This window comes from Grampus griseus (genome assembly GCF_964374135.1).
Source record: "Grampus griseus genome assembly, chromosome: 5".
Taxonomy (NCBI): Eukaryota; Metazoa; Chordata; class Mammalia; order Artiodactyla; family Delphinidae; genus Grampus; species Grampus griseus.
Genome location: NC_138998.1, coordinates 78,079,215 through 78,096,441, shown reverse-complemented (window position 1 = coordinate 78,096,441; position 17,227 = coordinate 78,079,215). Strand labels below are relative to the sequence as shown.

The following is a 17,227-nucleotide window of genomic DNA, read 5'->3' as shown; positions in this document are numbered from 1 at the left end:
AAACAAACCAAAAAAACAAGATTAGGAACTAGTCTTTAAATATTCAAATTAGAGTAAATTCTCTATACATTCACTTATTCAGATTTTTAAAGAAAAGATTCATGTGTTCAATTTTAATTATACAAAATTAATTCAGAATATAACCATAATAGTAAAAACAAGTCTACCACATTTTTTTTACTAACAATTTCATGGCAAAACCACAGCTATTTCAAGACTGTTAAGATTCCTAGTCATATTTAAACTGTTATTTTGGTTATATGATTTTAGAGGATATTACCTGTCACAAAATTTCATATTTTCTAGTTTGAGAGTCATTGCCCTTATATCCTATCAGGAAAGGTGTCATGGTAGTAAAATAAGTATTGAACTGGGAGCTAAGAAATGTGCATTTCTAGCCCTAGCTCTGCTAACTGTTGTATGCAAGCCATTTAATCTCTCTAGGCTTCCATTTCTTCAACTATAGCATGAAAAGTTGGACTTCAAAATGTCTCCTTAAAAAAGATTCTATGGTTATTTGATTAGTTATATTAGTTAATTAGTCTATAATTAGTAAAATAACCACTTGTCTTCTACAATTAACTGAAAAAAAAAAAAGAATAACTTATAAGGCAGCGAGTTAACCATACTCACAAGTTCACTGCAGGTCATATGTTTAAACATCCATTCACAGCAGCATAAAGACACCAATCCAAGATCAGTGGAAAGAAAGAAGGGAATTCCAACTAAGTACCAAGTAGGAAAGAAGAAGAGAGTGCTACCCTCACCCTGTTCATGTGAATAATATCAGATAAGCAAACTGAAGCAGAACACAAAGTTGAGAATCACTGTGTTCAAGTCTAGAACTGGCTACTGAGTAGGAAAATCTTCAGGTAAAACTTCACAATCTTCCCAGTTTGAAATCATCTTACCTGCCAAACTAAAGTGAAGAATTTCAATTTTCAGCATTTATTGAGCATTTTCTATGTCAGTAGTCATTGCAGAGGAAGTAAGGATGCAGGTAAAAGACATGTCATCTAAATTGAGTATGAAAGGGGCATTTCAGGCAGAGAGAAAACTGTATTCAAGATGTGAGGTCAGGCTTTCCTGATGGCGCAGTGGTTAAGAATCCGCCTGCTGATGCAGGGGACATGGGTTCGAGCCCTGGTCCAGGAAGATCCCACATGCTGCAGAGCAACTAAGCCCATGCACCACAACTACTGAGGCTGCGCTCTAGAGCCCGCGAACCCCAACTACTGAGCCCAGGGGCCACAACTACTGAAGCCCGCGTGCCTAGAGCCCATGCTCCACGACAAGGGAAGCCATGACAATGAGAAGCCCGCGCACCGCAACGAAGAGTAGCCCCCACTCACCGCAACTAGAGAAAGCCTGCGTGCAGCAATGAAGACACAACACAGCCAAAAATAAATTTAAAAAAAAAAAAAAGATGTGAGGTCAAAGAACAGAGCAGATCTCAGGAAACAGTTTAGTGAGGCAGCATGCCATTGACACTACTACCTTTTCACTTTCCCTCAGTCTTTCATGTTCTCCTCTCTTTCCTCCGTATCCAGCTTAAATTCCATGGTCTAACATTACCCTCACTCTCTAACAAGGGAGTTAGTAAACAATAGCAAAGGCCTGTTTTTAAACTCTTCTCCCATCCTCACCCTCAGCTGATACCTTGCTTGTACCACTACATGTATCCATTTACCAGCATCTTCCCCCAGATGCTTTTCCTTCACTACTCTAACTAGAGATAAGCTGACCAAGCTCCTTTCTAAGGCAAACTCTGCTGCATGTAAACAAACTACTCTGCTTTTCCTATTCACACTCATTGCTTCAGTAATTTTTCTTTCTCTGTCGATTATTCTCTCTCTGTGAGAGCATTACAATCAGCACATAAACTTGTTATTTCTTCCATCGTTAAAAAAAATCTCTAATCGCACTAATCACCACCATCCTATTTTCTGGCCCCTTTAACAGCAAAATTCTTCAAGAGATGTCTGAACTGACTTTCTCCACTACCTGGCTCTTCTCATTCTCTCTAAAACTTACTCCAATAGAATTTCACCACCACTATTCCACAAGAATTATTCATCAAAATCAATAATTTCCTTGTTGCTGTATTCAGTGCTAATTTTCAGGCATCATCTTTCCCTCTCTTTTACTTGACTTAGCACTACCATCTGACATAGTCGATCACGTTCCCTTCTTTGAAACACTTGCTTCACTTGGGTTTTAGAACACTATACTCTTCTGGTTTTCATCCTACCTTAAAGACAGCTCTTCTGGCTCTCTACTTCTGGTTCCTTCTATTCTCCTTTATCTCTTAAGGAATAGAGGATCCTAAGGCTCAGTCCTCAGACCTCTGTTCTTTGTGTAAGCCCACTCATCCAGTCTAATGGCTCAGTACTACTATACACTGATGACTCCCAAATTCATATATATCCTGGGACCTCTGCCTTTAAGTCCAGGCTAGTATCCACTAGCCTGGACTTAAAGGCAGAGGGGGAAGTTGGGAAGATGATAATGAAAGCAGTGTGAGCAGCTGGAAACCTTCTACAAGGATCCAAGGCCTAGACTAGGGCATAGGTAATAAGGATTTTTAAAAAAGGAGGTGGGAGACAGGTATATTGGCTAGCTAAACAAGAGAGTAATAGAGAACCTGAGAAACAAAGAAGTTTGGATTAATTTAACAGTCTCTAAACCTGGGCAACTAGGCAGGTAATGAGATAAGGAATGTGAAAAGAGCAAAAAGGTGTGAGGGAAAAAGTTGAACTTTTATTTAATGAATATCAGAACATTTTAGGTAGCTTTGTTCCATAGGTGGTTGGAAATACATAGGTGGTTGGTCAAGTCAAACTCAGAAAACAAGAGTAGAGCATAGCTAGAGATTTAGGCAATAGCTGAAACTGTAAGAACAAGAATCACTCACCTAAGAAGAGTGTATACAGCAAGAGAGTGAGGAAAGGACTGAGTATAAGATCCTTGAAAATTAAGAATGAAATTTCCCTTAAGACATTAGGGGACAACTTAGCAATGAGAACTAAGAGGCATAAAAGAGCAAGGAAAGACTAGCATCGAAAGATCCAAAGTTGAGTTTCAATAATGACAAGATGCGGAACAGCAAAGTGTTTCAATGGCAGGAAGGATGGGATTGAAAAGGCTGTTGGATCTGGTATGCCATGGTTCCGTGATGCTGTTGGAAAGAGCAGTTTCAGACCATGGTGCCAATAGCAACCAACCTGTACTGAGTTCATGAGTGAGCAGATGGCAGGTAAGAAATAGGAGGCAGTTAATTTAGTTTGTTCTTACAAAATCTCTAGTGGTGAAAGTAAGGAGAGAGCTGGGAGCTGGTAACTTGAGGGGAAACAAAAGTCAAAGAAAAATTTTCAATGTGCTTTTTGTTTGTAGTTTTTAGTGGCTAAGAGACCCAAATTTATTTGTATGCTGACTGGATAAAGACAGAAAAGTTTTAAGAAACAAAAGAAAAGGGACAAGTGATGAAACAAGGTTCTTGAACATCACAAGAACAGGAAAACAAGAACACAGAGAAGTTATACCATGTAGTAATTAAGAGGCAAGGTTAGCATGAGTCACACAAACTACATGGAGGTCCCAACACTGCTACTACAAGTTATGTGACCACAGCAAGTTACTTAACCTCTTGAAGCCACAGTTTCCTGTAAAATAGTGCTAATGATGATACCTACTTTAAAAGATTGTCATGAGATTATTAGAAATAATCATATACAGCTCTTGAAGCATATTACCTGGCACATAATACTTAATTTTAACATCTTTAAAAAGGAACGATACCACATTTTCCCCCCTGTACATCTAAAATAAGTGATTAGGTGTTAGAAAGAATAAATAAAATGAATGTATGTCTGATGACCCTATTTCTTGTAAAATAAGAGATAGGTTATATGTAAAACTGAGGGTAGCAAAAGCAATGCTCAGGGCTAAGGGAAGAAAATTTCAAAGATCAAGATTTAGGTAAGAATTAGTTCCAAGTGAAGGTGAGGTCTGATAAAGAGAATAAACAAATAGAAAATGCTGAACTGGTGTTGAAGGGGTTGCTGTGTAAGTAGAACCCAAGGAATGGTAAGTCTTGGGTTTTGGAAGGGTCATTAATACGGATGCCAAAATTATTCTTTTTTAACTATTATTTGATTACAAGGTTTCTTGATTTTAATAAATCACTTGACAAAGTTAATCACAATATATTTATAAATGACCTGGAGATGTGTATGGTAATTTAATTCATTTGCTAAATAATCATACCAAAAGTGAAGAATAAAAAGACTAAAAAATGAATACTAAGTTCAAGGAAGATTTCTAGTTGTAGGGCTACAAACTCTGTTCTTCCCTTGTCCTAATCAAATTATTGTAAATGATTTCCTTCATTAGGGGATGCAAGAGCAAATGGCTAAACAACAAATGTAAATGTGTGAAGCCAAAATGTATAATGCAGTAAGAGGCAGTGGTTGGTAAATCAGATAGTACAAGACTTAACTAAAAGCATTCTAATTAAAAAAAAAAATTAACAATGTGCTTGCAAAATAAAACACATCAGAGGATGAATCTGGCAGTCAATTTACAATTTTCTGACTTTAACACAACCACCTAATATTGCCACAAACCTAGGAAGAATGGCTTAAAATGGAAGACTAAATATATCTAGTAGTCTAGAATGCTAAGCCAAACCCACAAAATAAAACTTAACAAAGATAAATATAAAACCCTATGATTAAAATCAAAGTATCAATTTATTATGTAGACTGACAGATTAAGACTTAGTAATTCATCTGGAAAATAAATGATAGGTGTAACTGAACTGAGCTCAAAAGTTACCAACATTGAGATACAGCTAATGAAAAAATTTGATTCAGTATTAGTTTACAGTAGAAGTATTGTGTTCAGATCAACAAAGATAATTCCACTCTACTTTGTACAGTTCAGGCTTCATTTGATGTACTGACGATATCCATTTTTAGGCAGTATACTTTATTCATAATATTAACAAAACAAAACACATCAAAGGAAGGTTATCGAAACCATGTCTGCGATAGGTCAAAAGTTCTCATTTATTATACTATGAGAAATATGGAGGCTCAAATTATATTTGGAGCAGTACTCTGCAGATTAATATAAGCTTATCTTTTTGCTCAAATAAATTTTATTTATTCACTCCATTAACTAATCAACAACTTGTCAATTTTCTTTAGCACCATAGAGGAGGTCTGTCCATTTTGTAAGTATAACTGTCTCACTGACATTTAAAAGTTGTCATTTTGACTATCGTCATTTTCTGAGACACTGGAGGTGTCTATACTCAAAGGCACTTTGAACAACCCTTCACTTCATGGCTTGTATTCAAATCAAATCCGCTTAGAAATATATATATATACAATTGGTCCTAAGACTGAAAACCAAAACTAACAACAAGTAATACTACCACCAATGCCAATTTGAAATAAATGGGCTCAACATCATATTCTTTAAATGCTCTTGTTAAACCTACAGATGTTCTGCTGTAAATTTAACAGCCTCAGGAGTAATCCCTGTGGGGGAAGTGCCCATTCCTAGGAAATGTCATCACAGCAGAGAAACTACTATTTTCACGTTTCCAAAGTAGCTTTGTCTGGAGGTTTACGTAAAAGATAATTCATGAGACTGAGGACACTAATATTTCAAGAAGAAAGAAGGATCAGGATTCTGCATTTCTATCACTTGTAATTTTTTGGAAAATCTCAGGCCTGCTGTTTTCTTAATGTAATCTCTCTCTTTTGAGTTATCAACAGAATGCCTGAATATTCACAGATTAGCAGTGAACTGTAAAAGCTAAGTATAAAAATACAACATAAAGAGTATCATTTAGCTGGAGATACTGAAAACAGTCTACTAACATAATGAGAAAGTACTATTTCAGAGAACAGTTACTAGGCTTCCAAATTACATGATGTACAACTTCGGGAATATTTCTCTCAATGGTTCAGTTATCATTTTTATTAATAAACTATTCTCTAACTGCTGATAATCCCTCCTCTATGAACTCCACTCTAAAACTATTCACTGAGTTAAGAAATTTAAATGACAAAATTTTGATCACACCTAACAAAAACTCAGCAAAAGCTGTGATAACTTCATCCATTGGAAGACAGACACTACTTACTATGATGCTCTTACCCCCAAATAATTTTTCAAGTCAGGGAAACAAAATTGCTTGAAGCTGCAGTTTTAAGTAGAACCATGCTAGCATTCTAAAAATTTGATGGGATGCAAAGCAGCATATAAGAGAACCCAGTAAAAAGACATCCAACAGGGCTTCCCTGGTGGCGCAGTGGTTGAGAGTCCGCCTGCCGATGCAGGGGACATGGGTTTGTGCCCCGGTCTGGGCCACGGAGCGGCTGGGCCTGTGAGCCATGGCCGCTGAGCCTGCGCGTCTGGAGCCTGTGTTCCGCAACGGGAGAGGCCACAACAGTGAGAGGCCCGCGTACCGCAAAAAAAAAAAAAAAAAAAAAAAAAAAAAAAAGAAGACATCCAACAAAGTATCATGATAGACCTGGATTCTCCTCAGAATTGGGTTTAGGGAACTTGCACTAGCAGAAAACCCTTCAAAGCAGATGCCTTTTCTCTGATGAATGTGCCAGGCTGGCTAAAGATGGAAATAATACTAACAGTAAAGTGGGTGTGGGTTAGAAAAAAGAGAAACATTCTTTTGCTTGGGAGACTGAGGGAGAGAATGGGGAAAGAGATGAGAACCTAGCATACAACAATGATTATGGCAAGCTTCATCCTTATCTCACACCTTCAAAGAAAATAAATACCAAATTTACATAAAAATGTACCAGAACAAAAGATGTTTGCAAATACTGTAGGGCAAAATATTTATAAGCTATTAAGGAAAATAATGCCAATCTGATTACATAAAAATGTAAAACATTTATACTACTTTAAAAAAAAACAGAACAAACCAAATAAAAATATGACAATTTGGAAAAAAATTTTGCTTACACACGACAAAGAACTAACTTGTTTTTGTTTAAAATGCAAATGGGACTTCGCTGGTGGCGCAGTGGTTAATAATCCACCTGCTAATGCAGGGGACGTGGGTTTGAGCCCTGGACCGGGAAGATCCCACATGCTGCAGAGCAGCTAAGCCCATGAGCCGCAACTAGTGAGCCTGCGCTCTAGAGCCCGTGAGCCACAACTACTGAAGCCCACACGCCTAGAGCCCGTGCTCCGCAACAAGAGAAGCCACCGCAATGAGAAGCCTGCGCACCACAATGAAGAGTAGCACCCGCTCAATGCAACTAGAGAAAGCCCGCGTGTGGCAATGAAGACCCAACACAGCCAAAATAAATAAATAAATAAATAAATAAATAAATAAAATAAATTTACAAAATGCAAATGGCTCTTATAAGTCAATAACAAAAGACTAACATTCTAATAGAAAAAAATGGAAAGAGGCACGAATACATAGCCATACAAATGGCAAACAAAAATGCAGAAAGATGCTCAACCTCATTCATAATTAAAGAAATGCAATAAAAATAACAATCAGCTACCATTTCTTATATATCAAATTGGAAAAGAAAATTCAATCTGAGAAAACTAAGAATTGGAACAGTGTCACTGTCCAAAATGCACCATTATACACTTCTGGTGAATGTCCCAACTCTTGCAATCTTTTGGGAAGTCAATGGGCTAACATATTCATCCCAAAGTGAAGATGAACAGACACCCATTTCAACTCAGCAATGCCATTCCTACGAACTAAGTCTATGAAAACAATTCCGTATGTGTATGCTTATGTATATGTGCATGCACACAAAGATGATTGAAGATTTGTGAAAAGAAATTTAAAATAATCTATATGCCAGAAAGTAGACATGCTCAAAAACGCAAACCAAAACAAAACTGAGACCCACATTAATAGGGGTATGTCAAAGGAGAAGAGATGCTAACTGCAAAGAGCTCCCAATAACCAAAGCAGGAACAAGTTGATTAATAAAATAAAGTAGTATTAGATTATAACCCAAAGTATAAAATAAATATGCATGAGTCCACACTGATATAAGTAAATAATAGATTAATAAATGGGGAAGAAGAGACAATCTTTCACTCAAAAGAAATCCAAATAGTTTATGTAGCAACTTTGCCCTTAAGGAAAATAACTCCCCTCTTCTTAGGTGTGGGCTATGGATAGTGACTTCCTTCCAAAGGATACAGCATGGAAATGGGGGAAAAAGAGCAACTTTACAGTGGAGAAAACTGAAAAATACAAGGTCAGCCAGGTAATCAAGATTAATAGCAATTCTTATTGATAGCACATACCCTTGATATGATGTGATGAAAATAGCTCTCTGTGGTCTTTTCCCAAATAACCTATAGCCCTAGTTTGTTATGAGATAAACATCAGATGAATTCCAATAGTGAGGCAGTCCACAAAATCTCTACCTAGTATTCCTCAAAACTGTCAAGGTCATCAAAAACAAGGAAAGTCTGAGAAATTGCCAGGGCCAAAAGGAGCCTAAGAGACATAATAACTAAATGCACTATGGTAGCTTAAACAGGATCATGGAAGAGAAAAAAGACATTATGTAAAAACTAAGGAAATCTGGGACTTCTCTGGTGGTCCAGTGGTTAACACTCCATGCTCCCAATGCAGGGCACTGGGTTTGATCCCTGGTCAGGGAACTAGATCTCGCATGCCTCAACTAAGAGCCAGTGTAGCCGAATAAGTAAATAAATATTAAAAAACAAACAAACAAAAACTATGGAAATCTGAATAAACTATGGATACATAATAATGTTATCAATACTGGTTCATTAATTATAATAAATGTACCATACTAACATTAGATGTTAACAACAGAGGAAACTGGGTGCAGTGTCTATGTACACAGACATAAAGGCCACATTATTATGCTGTTATATTAACCTATGATATATGTGCTCATATATGCACATAGGAAATTTACCTCTGTGGAAAGGGATTTGGGGAGTTAGGGATTAGGGTAAAGAAGATTTTACTGTTGTCTACTGCCCTTCTGTGTTACCTCAATTTTTTTATAATATGAATGTAATAATATTTTAGTTTTAGTAAAATATTAAAATAACATTAAAACAAGGTAATAATTGACATTAACAAGAAACTCCTAGATTAACATTTTCAAGCAGATGATAGTTAGCATCTTATTGCTGTTAGTAACATTTATAATTTATGAGGAGATCTTGACAATTCATCCACTGCAGGAGTTTTACGTTACCTATATATTTATTCTCTAGGTCACACTCCAATAAGAATGTCAGCATTTCATCAGTAAAAGTTTCATCTAGATTATCAATGTATCACTTTAGCAGAAATCACCATAAAATTTTAAGGAAGATACAAAACTGGCCTTATTTAGGCAACCTCTTTATTTAATAAAATTCCTTGCTATCAATAATTTTCACACAGTAAGAAAGGTGAGAGAAAAAAAAGTGACGGGGGTTTATTTTGTAAACTCGGCCATGTATACACTTAGCTATAACTTTGTATACCATTTCTGTATGTATGTCATTTCTATAACAGGGTTTCATTTAATTTAAAACAACAACATAACAAAATATCCTTTTCATATAGGGAGGCTGACCTTGACCCAAACAATTATGAACCCACTTTTACTTCCTCAGCTTCACCTCCCACTACTGTCCCCACACTCCCCTAACTTTATATACCTGAAATTTCGAAATACCTGTATCTCCTTACACAGACTATGCTCTTTAACTCCAATAAACTTTTCAAACATCCTGGACTTCTAAATTGACACATACTTATTCTGCACTAGTTATCAAAATAGCTCCTATTTGGCCTTCAAAACCCTGAATAAGCATCACCTCTCCTATGTAATTCCTTTGCTGACTCCTCTGGATAATTTATTACTTTCCTCCATCCTATTTCTGTTCACAGTACAAATAACTGTCTTTCCATGTATCATTTTGCAGTATTATTTCTCTTCTTGTCCTTCTTCAAACTCATTTAGACAGATCTTATACTTTGTCTTTGTACCTAAAACACTACACAGTGCCAGTAAATTGAAATAAAGTAAACTTTACAATGTGAAGAGAATAGGAGGTAGGAAAGAACACAGACTTTATAGTTGAAGAATCTATGTTTGAAAATGGTTCCCATGGTTACTAATTAACTATACAACATTGGACAAATTCTTTAGTCACACAAGACTCCAATATTCCCAATGATAAAACTAACGAAATAGTACTATTATCAATCTAGAGTACTGTTATGATGCTTAAATGACAAAAATGCATTAAAAAAAGCACTTTATAAATAATAAAATTTTAAAAGAAAAATTTGTATTTTTATTCACGATTTAAGACATTATGTAATTCTACAGTTAACCAAAAGAATATCTCTAAGAATTTGAATGTGATGAAAATTATATATAGGATATATTTATTTAATGTTTTAAAATATTTATTTTGGTATATGTTTTATAAAGTATTAGTAAAAGGTACTAATTTTTTGTGTTTACGTAAAATTTTTTTAGCTAATGAGGTAAACAGACATAGACGATTAGCATATGCTCAGTCATTACTTTTTAGTCTATCCCTCTACACTACAGTACGCACCCACTATAGTTGGAGGCCTCTTTTTATTCATCTTTTCTATCTAGAATAACAATTTCACTAAGCAGTCCACAAAGTGTAGAAAATAGTAAGAGGGAGAGCAGGACTTCTGAAATAGCAGCACAAGGAGTTCAAATTTTCTCCTCAGCAAAGCAAAATGATAAAATGATTAGCAAACAGTTGTGTAAAGTATCTGGAAATTGTTCTAAGGGCGCACAGCAAGTGAAGAAACAAATCTTGGCAAGAACTGCAAGAGTCTATGGCATTTTAGTACAGACCTGCTCCTTTACCCTGCCATACTACCTCCATGTTTGGAAAGGTCTACCCAGCACTCTTAATCCAGACAGCACCCTCTCTGCTCAGCAACCAATCAGGAACTATGGTTTCACCCCAGGAGGGAAAAGCTGCATCCCAAGTTGCAAAAGACTTATCCCAGCCAAGAGAACTGTATCTCCCTTCCCCCATTCAGTCCCCACTAGTAAGCCAGAGAAGGCCTACTCCAGGCAGAGTAGGCTAGGGTCCCGAGAGCCTCATCCTCAATCTGCTCACAGGGAGGATCTCCCACTTGGAGAGGGCCAACTTGTGAAGACCAGGGGCTGCCATTGCACTGCACCTCCTCCAGTGCCCTACATAAAGTGGGGATGTTACTCTGGGAAAAGTGAGTTCTCACCTCAGTTCTAGGGCAGTAGAAAAGGGGCTCTGTCCAGAGGGAAAGGCAGGCTAAGTGCTCTGCTGAAAGAGACTATTTGCAATATAGTAGGAAGAGCTCTAGCCTATAGGCGTTGCCTAAAAACAGTGGAGATCTTTGTGGAGAGCAATTAAGAGGTGGCTGGTAGGTTCATGACACAAACAAGGCAAGGCACCAGAAATTTAATAGAAAGAACCAAGGACAGAGATAGCCAAGAAGAGCCTACTTGGGATTACAGTCATCTCTGGAGGTCGATAAGAATGTGTACAGGGCTTCCCTGGTGGCGCAGTGGTTGAGAGTCCACCTGCCGATGCAGGGGACACGGGTTCGTGCTCCGGTCCGGGAAGATACCACATGCCGCAGAGCGGCTGGGCCCGTGAGCCATAGCCGCTGAGCCTGTGCGTCCGGAGCCTGTGCTCCGCAACGGGAGAGGCCACGGCAGTGAGAGGCCCGCGTACCGCAAAAACAAAACAAAACGAAAAAAAAAAACAAAAAAAACCCCAATGTGTACAGGTGCTAGCTGAGCAGCATGCAGGACAAACTTGAAGCATTCCCCAAGTTGCACACAGATACATCAACGTACAGCAGAAGCATCACTGGCACAAGGGGCTTACAAGCAACCTCTGACCAAACATTTGATTAAACAATAAACTGACTCAAGAGCAACTCTCAGGAAGTAAAATCACATTCATCCTGGCAGTCAAAAAGACTGAATGCCCAAGGCTGTACCCTCTCAGGAGCAATCAGAGAGGAAAGTCCAAGCTACTAGTCCCTGGTTCAACATGTGGCAAATAAATATGAACTCCCTGAACTATGATAGCAGCACCCAAGCCACTCAAACATCCAATGGTAAAGGATAAAAATATAACTGGCTAATGGGACTTTAAGCATAGCCTCTGACCAATAAGTGACATTTAAAAGAGGAAAGATCTCTAATCAATAAGCTTAACTTCTAGCTTAAAAAACTAGGGGAAAAAAAAGGCAAAATAAACCCCCAAGAAGAAAATAACGAAGACTAGAACATAAATAAATAAACTGGAGAATACAAAAGCAATTTTAAAAGCTTAATGAAATCAAAAGTTGGTTCACTGAAAAAAAAAAATCAACAAAATTGACAGGCCTTGAGCTAAACTGACCAAGAAACATAAGACTCAAATTATTGAAACCAGGAATGAAAGACGAGACATCACAACTGACTTTAAAGAAACAAAAAGAATTTTAAGACAAAAGTATAAACTTTATACCAATAAATAAGATAATTTAGATGAAATGAACAAATCACCAAAATGGACAAAAGAAGAAATTAAAAAATCTAAGTACACCTATTACAAGTAAAGTAACTGAATTAGTAATTTAAAATTTACCACAAAAAGTGACCTGTTGTAAATGACTTCACTGGAGAAAACTACCAAACCTTCAAAGAAGAATCAATACCAATTCTTCACAAAAATTTTCAAAAAAATAGAAGACAAAAACACTTCCTAACTCATTCTATGAGACCAGTATTACCCTGATACCAAACCAAACAAAGCCATCACAAGAAGGGGAAAGAAAGAAAGAAGACTAATTTATATTCCTTATGAATACAGACGCAAAAATCCTCTAAAAAATACTATCCAGCAACATATAAAAATTATACACCATGACCAAATGTTATTAATTCCAGAAATGCAAGGTAGGTTTAGCATTCAAAAAATTAATGTAAAATATTAATAGAATAAAGGACAAAAACTCCAACAGATGGGGGAAAACCATTTGAAGAAAGACAACATTTCATGATAAAAATGCTCAACAAACTAGCAATGGCAAGGAACCTCCTCAACCTGATAAATGACATCTACAAAAAACACAGCTAAAAATAACACTTAAAAATGAAGGACTAAATACTTTTTCTCTCTAAAATTTGAAACAAGGATGTCTGCCTTCATCTCTTCTCAACATCATGCTGGAGGTTCTAGCCAGGGCAGTTGCAAGAAAAAGAAATAAAAGGCATTCAAGACATTATATTTTAATAAGGGTCAATTCATCAAGAAGATATAACTATTATATAATATATTCACTAAACAACAGAGTTCCAAATACATGATACAAATATTGATAGAAGTGAAGGAAGAAATAAACAATTCTACAACAATAGCTGGGAGACTTTAATACACCACTTCCAATAATGGACATCTAGACAGAAGAGCAATAAAAAAACCAGAGGACTTCAACAGCACTGTAAACCAACTGGACCTAACAGATATATATAGAATACTCTACCCCAAAAGAGAAGAATACAAATTCTTCTCAAGCGTACATGGGATGTTATCCAGAATATGTCATATGTTAGGTCACAAGACAAATCTCAATAAGTTTAAAAAGACTGAAAGCATACAAAGTTATCTTCTCCAACCACAATGAAATAAAACTAGAAATCAATAACAGAGGAAACCAAAAGATTCACAAATGTGTGGAAATTAAACGACACATTGTTAACAACCAACAGGTCAAAGGAAATTAAACACACTCTAAAACAAGAAAAATGAGAAAATACTTAAGAGATAAATGAAAACAAAAACACAATATACCAAAACTTATGGGAGGCAGTGAAGGCAGTACTCAGGAAAATCTACAGCTGTAAATGCCTACATTAAGAAGAAGATCTTAAGTCAATAACCTAACTTTACATCCTGAAGAACTAGAAAAAGAAGAGGAAACTAAACCTAAACTACTAGAAGAAAGAAAATAATAAAGATTAGACCAGAAATAAAATAAGAGACCAGAAAAAAAAAATAGATTCAAGAAAACCAAAAGTTGGTTCTTTGAAAAGATCAACAAAGTTGAAACCTTTAGCTAGACTGACAGAGAGAAGACACAAATAACTAAATCAGAAATGAAAGTGAGGACATTACTACTGACCTTATAGAAATAAGGACTAAACAGAATATGATAAACTGTGTGCCAACGAATTAGATAATGCAGATGAAACTGATAAATTCCTAGAAACACACCAATCACTAAAATGACTCAAGATGAAATACAAAATCTCAACAAACCTGTATGACAAATAGAGATTGAATCAGTAAGCAAAAACTTCCCCACAAGTCCAAAGCCAACTGGTTTCAATGGCAAATTCTAACAAACATTTAAAGAAGAATTAACAACAATCCTCTCAAAAGCTCTTCCAAAAAAATAGAAAACAAAAAACAAAAGAGTAAGTAAAATGTTTAGGTTATAGCCATATAGTAAGCACCATATAAGTTTGGGCTATTATTACTATTTACTATTAGTATTACTATTTACTATTACTACTATTACTATCATACAGCAAAAGGCTATTTATTCTCTTCTAAAAAAGTTCTACAAAGTAGACACTGTACAATCTCCCCTTGTTAATCATTACTAAGACATTTTTTTTCTTTTAAAGAGACAGCCTTTATTTTAAGGATTTTTACATTGAAGACTTCAAAAAGTGGTAGGTTTTTAGAACTTATTGACCTGTATTTAGAAGGAACTGTTGACAGAGATTCGCCAGAAATAATCTGAACAAGTGGGAAAATACAGTTAATACTACTGAAACCTACTAAAATAACTCCAGGACATACGGTTTGTCTGACATAACGATACCTCTAAATGCTGTCACCGATATGAAACTGACTGCTTCTTTTCTAAACACACAGTGGTATAATTAACAATATTCAATCACTTCTGTTCTTTCCTGAATATATAAAAATTAAAATACCAATTAAAAAACGAATATATTTTTCTCTTTCAATGTTTCTTACAGATACAATTTCAATATTTTCATTCAATAGTGGTGTGGTTTAAGAGACTTATCATTCACAAGTCAAACAACAATCCACCCAAAGGGAACTGATAGTCTATAGGCTCACAGTGCAAATAAAGAGTTCAGGAATGCAGCAACTGACCTTTCTAAAGTACAAAACGGATAAAATTCTTAGAGGATACATGCAATAAGATCTACTAAGCACATGGCCATAGAACTAGAACATTTGATAATTTTCCTGGTGATTTCAATGGGACTCCAGCTGTTTCCAAACTCAACTTGAACTCTCACCTTAGGCTTTGTATTTTGCTTTTCCCGTTTCGCTAATGACACAAACATGATTCAAATCCCTGAAGTATTCATTATAGTCAAGGGCATATCCTACAACAAACTTGTCTGGAATTTCAAATCCAACAAAGTCTGGTCTATATCCAACACACTGAGGAGTCCTTTTCACCAGCAAGCTTGTAACCTTGACCATCTTCGGATTATGCTGCTTGACCAAGGAAAGCAAGGTTTGCATTGTTTTGCCAGTGTCAATTATATCTTCAACAATCAAGACATTCTTTCCAGTTAAAGTTGAGAGATATCTCCACCAATTACTTTTATGTCACCTGTTGACTGGTCATTACGGTAGCTCTTCAGTCTGATAAAATCTACAGTCACAGGTATAGATCTATCACTACTTCTGTTCAGTGCTTTGATGTAATCCAGCAGGTCAGCAAAGAACTTATAGCCCCCACTGAGCACACAGAGGGCCACGATGTGATGGCCTCCCATCTCCTTCATCACATCTCGAGCCAGTCATTCGGTCCTGTCCATAATTAGTCCATGAGGAATAAACACCTTTTCCAAATCCTCAGCATAATGATTAGGTATACAGAATAAATCTAGGTCATAACCTGGTGCATCATCACTAATCACGACGCTGGGGCTCCGGGTAGCCATAACGGAGCCGGCCGGCGCGCGGGCTGAGGGCAGTCTGGGGAGGAGGAAGCCGATGGCCGGGCCCAGCAGGAGGCAGAGGCGCGGCGGGAAGCGGCGCCGCGCGGGAAGCAGAGTGGTCCGCGGGAGCACTCTTACCCGCCGCAGCGCTCTTCCCCACCGCCAACGCTGGAGCTCTACTAAGACATTTTTAAGTGTTACATTTCTAACACACTGCTTCTAGAGAAATCTACATTCTATGCTAAATGGTATAGCAATATTACACAGACTCTGGAGACACAGACTCTGGAGTTGACTCCTAACTTTGACACTCTGTAGTTGTAGGACTCTTAGGTAACTTAACTGTGACTGCCTCCGTTTCTTCTTCTATAAAATGGGGATAATAACAGTATACCCTTTCTTCACTGGGTTGCAGTGAGGTTTAAGTGTCTGGATGCATAGCAAGTGCAACATATATTTGCTATTATTAAACAATAATCTGTAAAATAGTAAGTTAATGTGTTAATTATATGCCACATGCTATGATAAGCACTTAGTAAACATTATTACATTTTTTCCTTACAAAATCCCTACTGTACAGATGACAAGGGTTGAAAAGGGTTTACAAAGGTAAATATCTTGCCCTGTCATACTGCTATCAAGTGGCACAAATAGGATGCAAACCCAAATATTTCTGGACACAAAGCCAGAGCTCTTTACTTTTCAGAATGGATTCACCCCAACCTTTCCTCTCCAGGGCTAGTGACAAACAGGCATAATCAAGCACAGCATTCTTCTCCCTGATCCCAGAAGCAGTGGTACAGTCTTCACTTTCTGAACACAGCCCTCCACACAGTTACTCTCAATAGAAAAGTTGGTATGAGGAATAAGATCAATTTGCAAACCTTGCTATTTAAACTGTCTCTCATACAAATAGAGGGAGAGTTTTATTTAAGGAAGATAGCCTTTATCACTCAAGTAATCAATCTATGATGAACCACAGGTAAAACATTTTTATATGTAAGGCTACTTAGAGAAATATTTCTTACAGAAAACTTAATTGATTTAAATAAAATTGAAGGCTCCTGTAAAAACAAAATATGATTTCCATACTCCTACAGAGACCCAAGGTTCTACAAAGGTGAGCCGCAACTCAAGGGAAGGTAAAGTCAGCTGGTCCCATATCCCAGTTTCAACCAGAACAACTTTGCTTTTTATCTATTCTACCT

At 36.8% G+C, this 17,227-nt stretch overlaps 2 protein-coding genes across 2 annotated transcripts in view; both read right to left on the bottom strand.

Moving 5' to 3' along the window:
* The window catches only part of GSK3B (glycogen synthase kinase 3 beta), a 197,803-nt gene that overhangs the window by 81,875 nt on the left and 98,701 nt on the right, over nt 1-17,227 (bottom strand). The gene's annotated exons all lie outside the window — the stretch shown is intronic.
* LOC309822441 (hypoxanthine-guanine phosphoribosyltransferase-like) lies at nt 15,291-16,037 on the bottom strand. The gene is given in 3 exon segments (XM_082654246.1): nt 15,291-15,662; nt 15,665-15,878; nt 15,882-16,037. Coding segments are annotated over 3 exon segments (651 nt in total). The 5' UTR covers nt 16,023-16,037; the 3' UTR covers nt 15,291-15,366.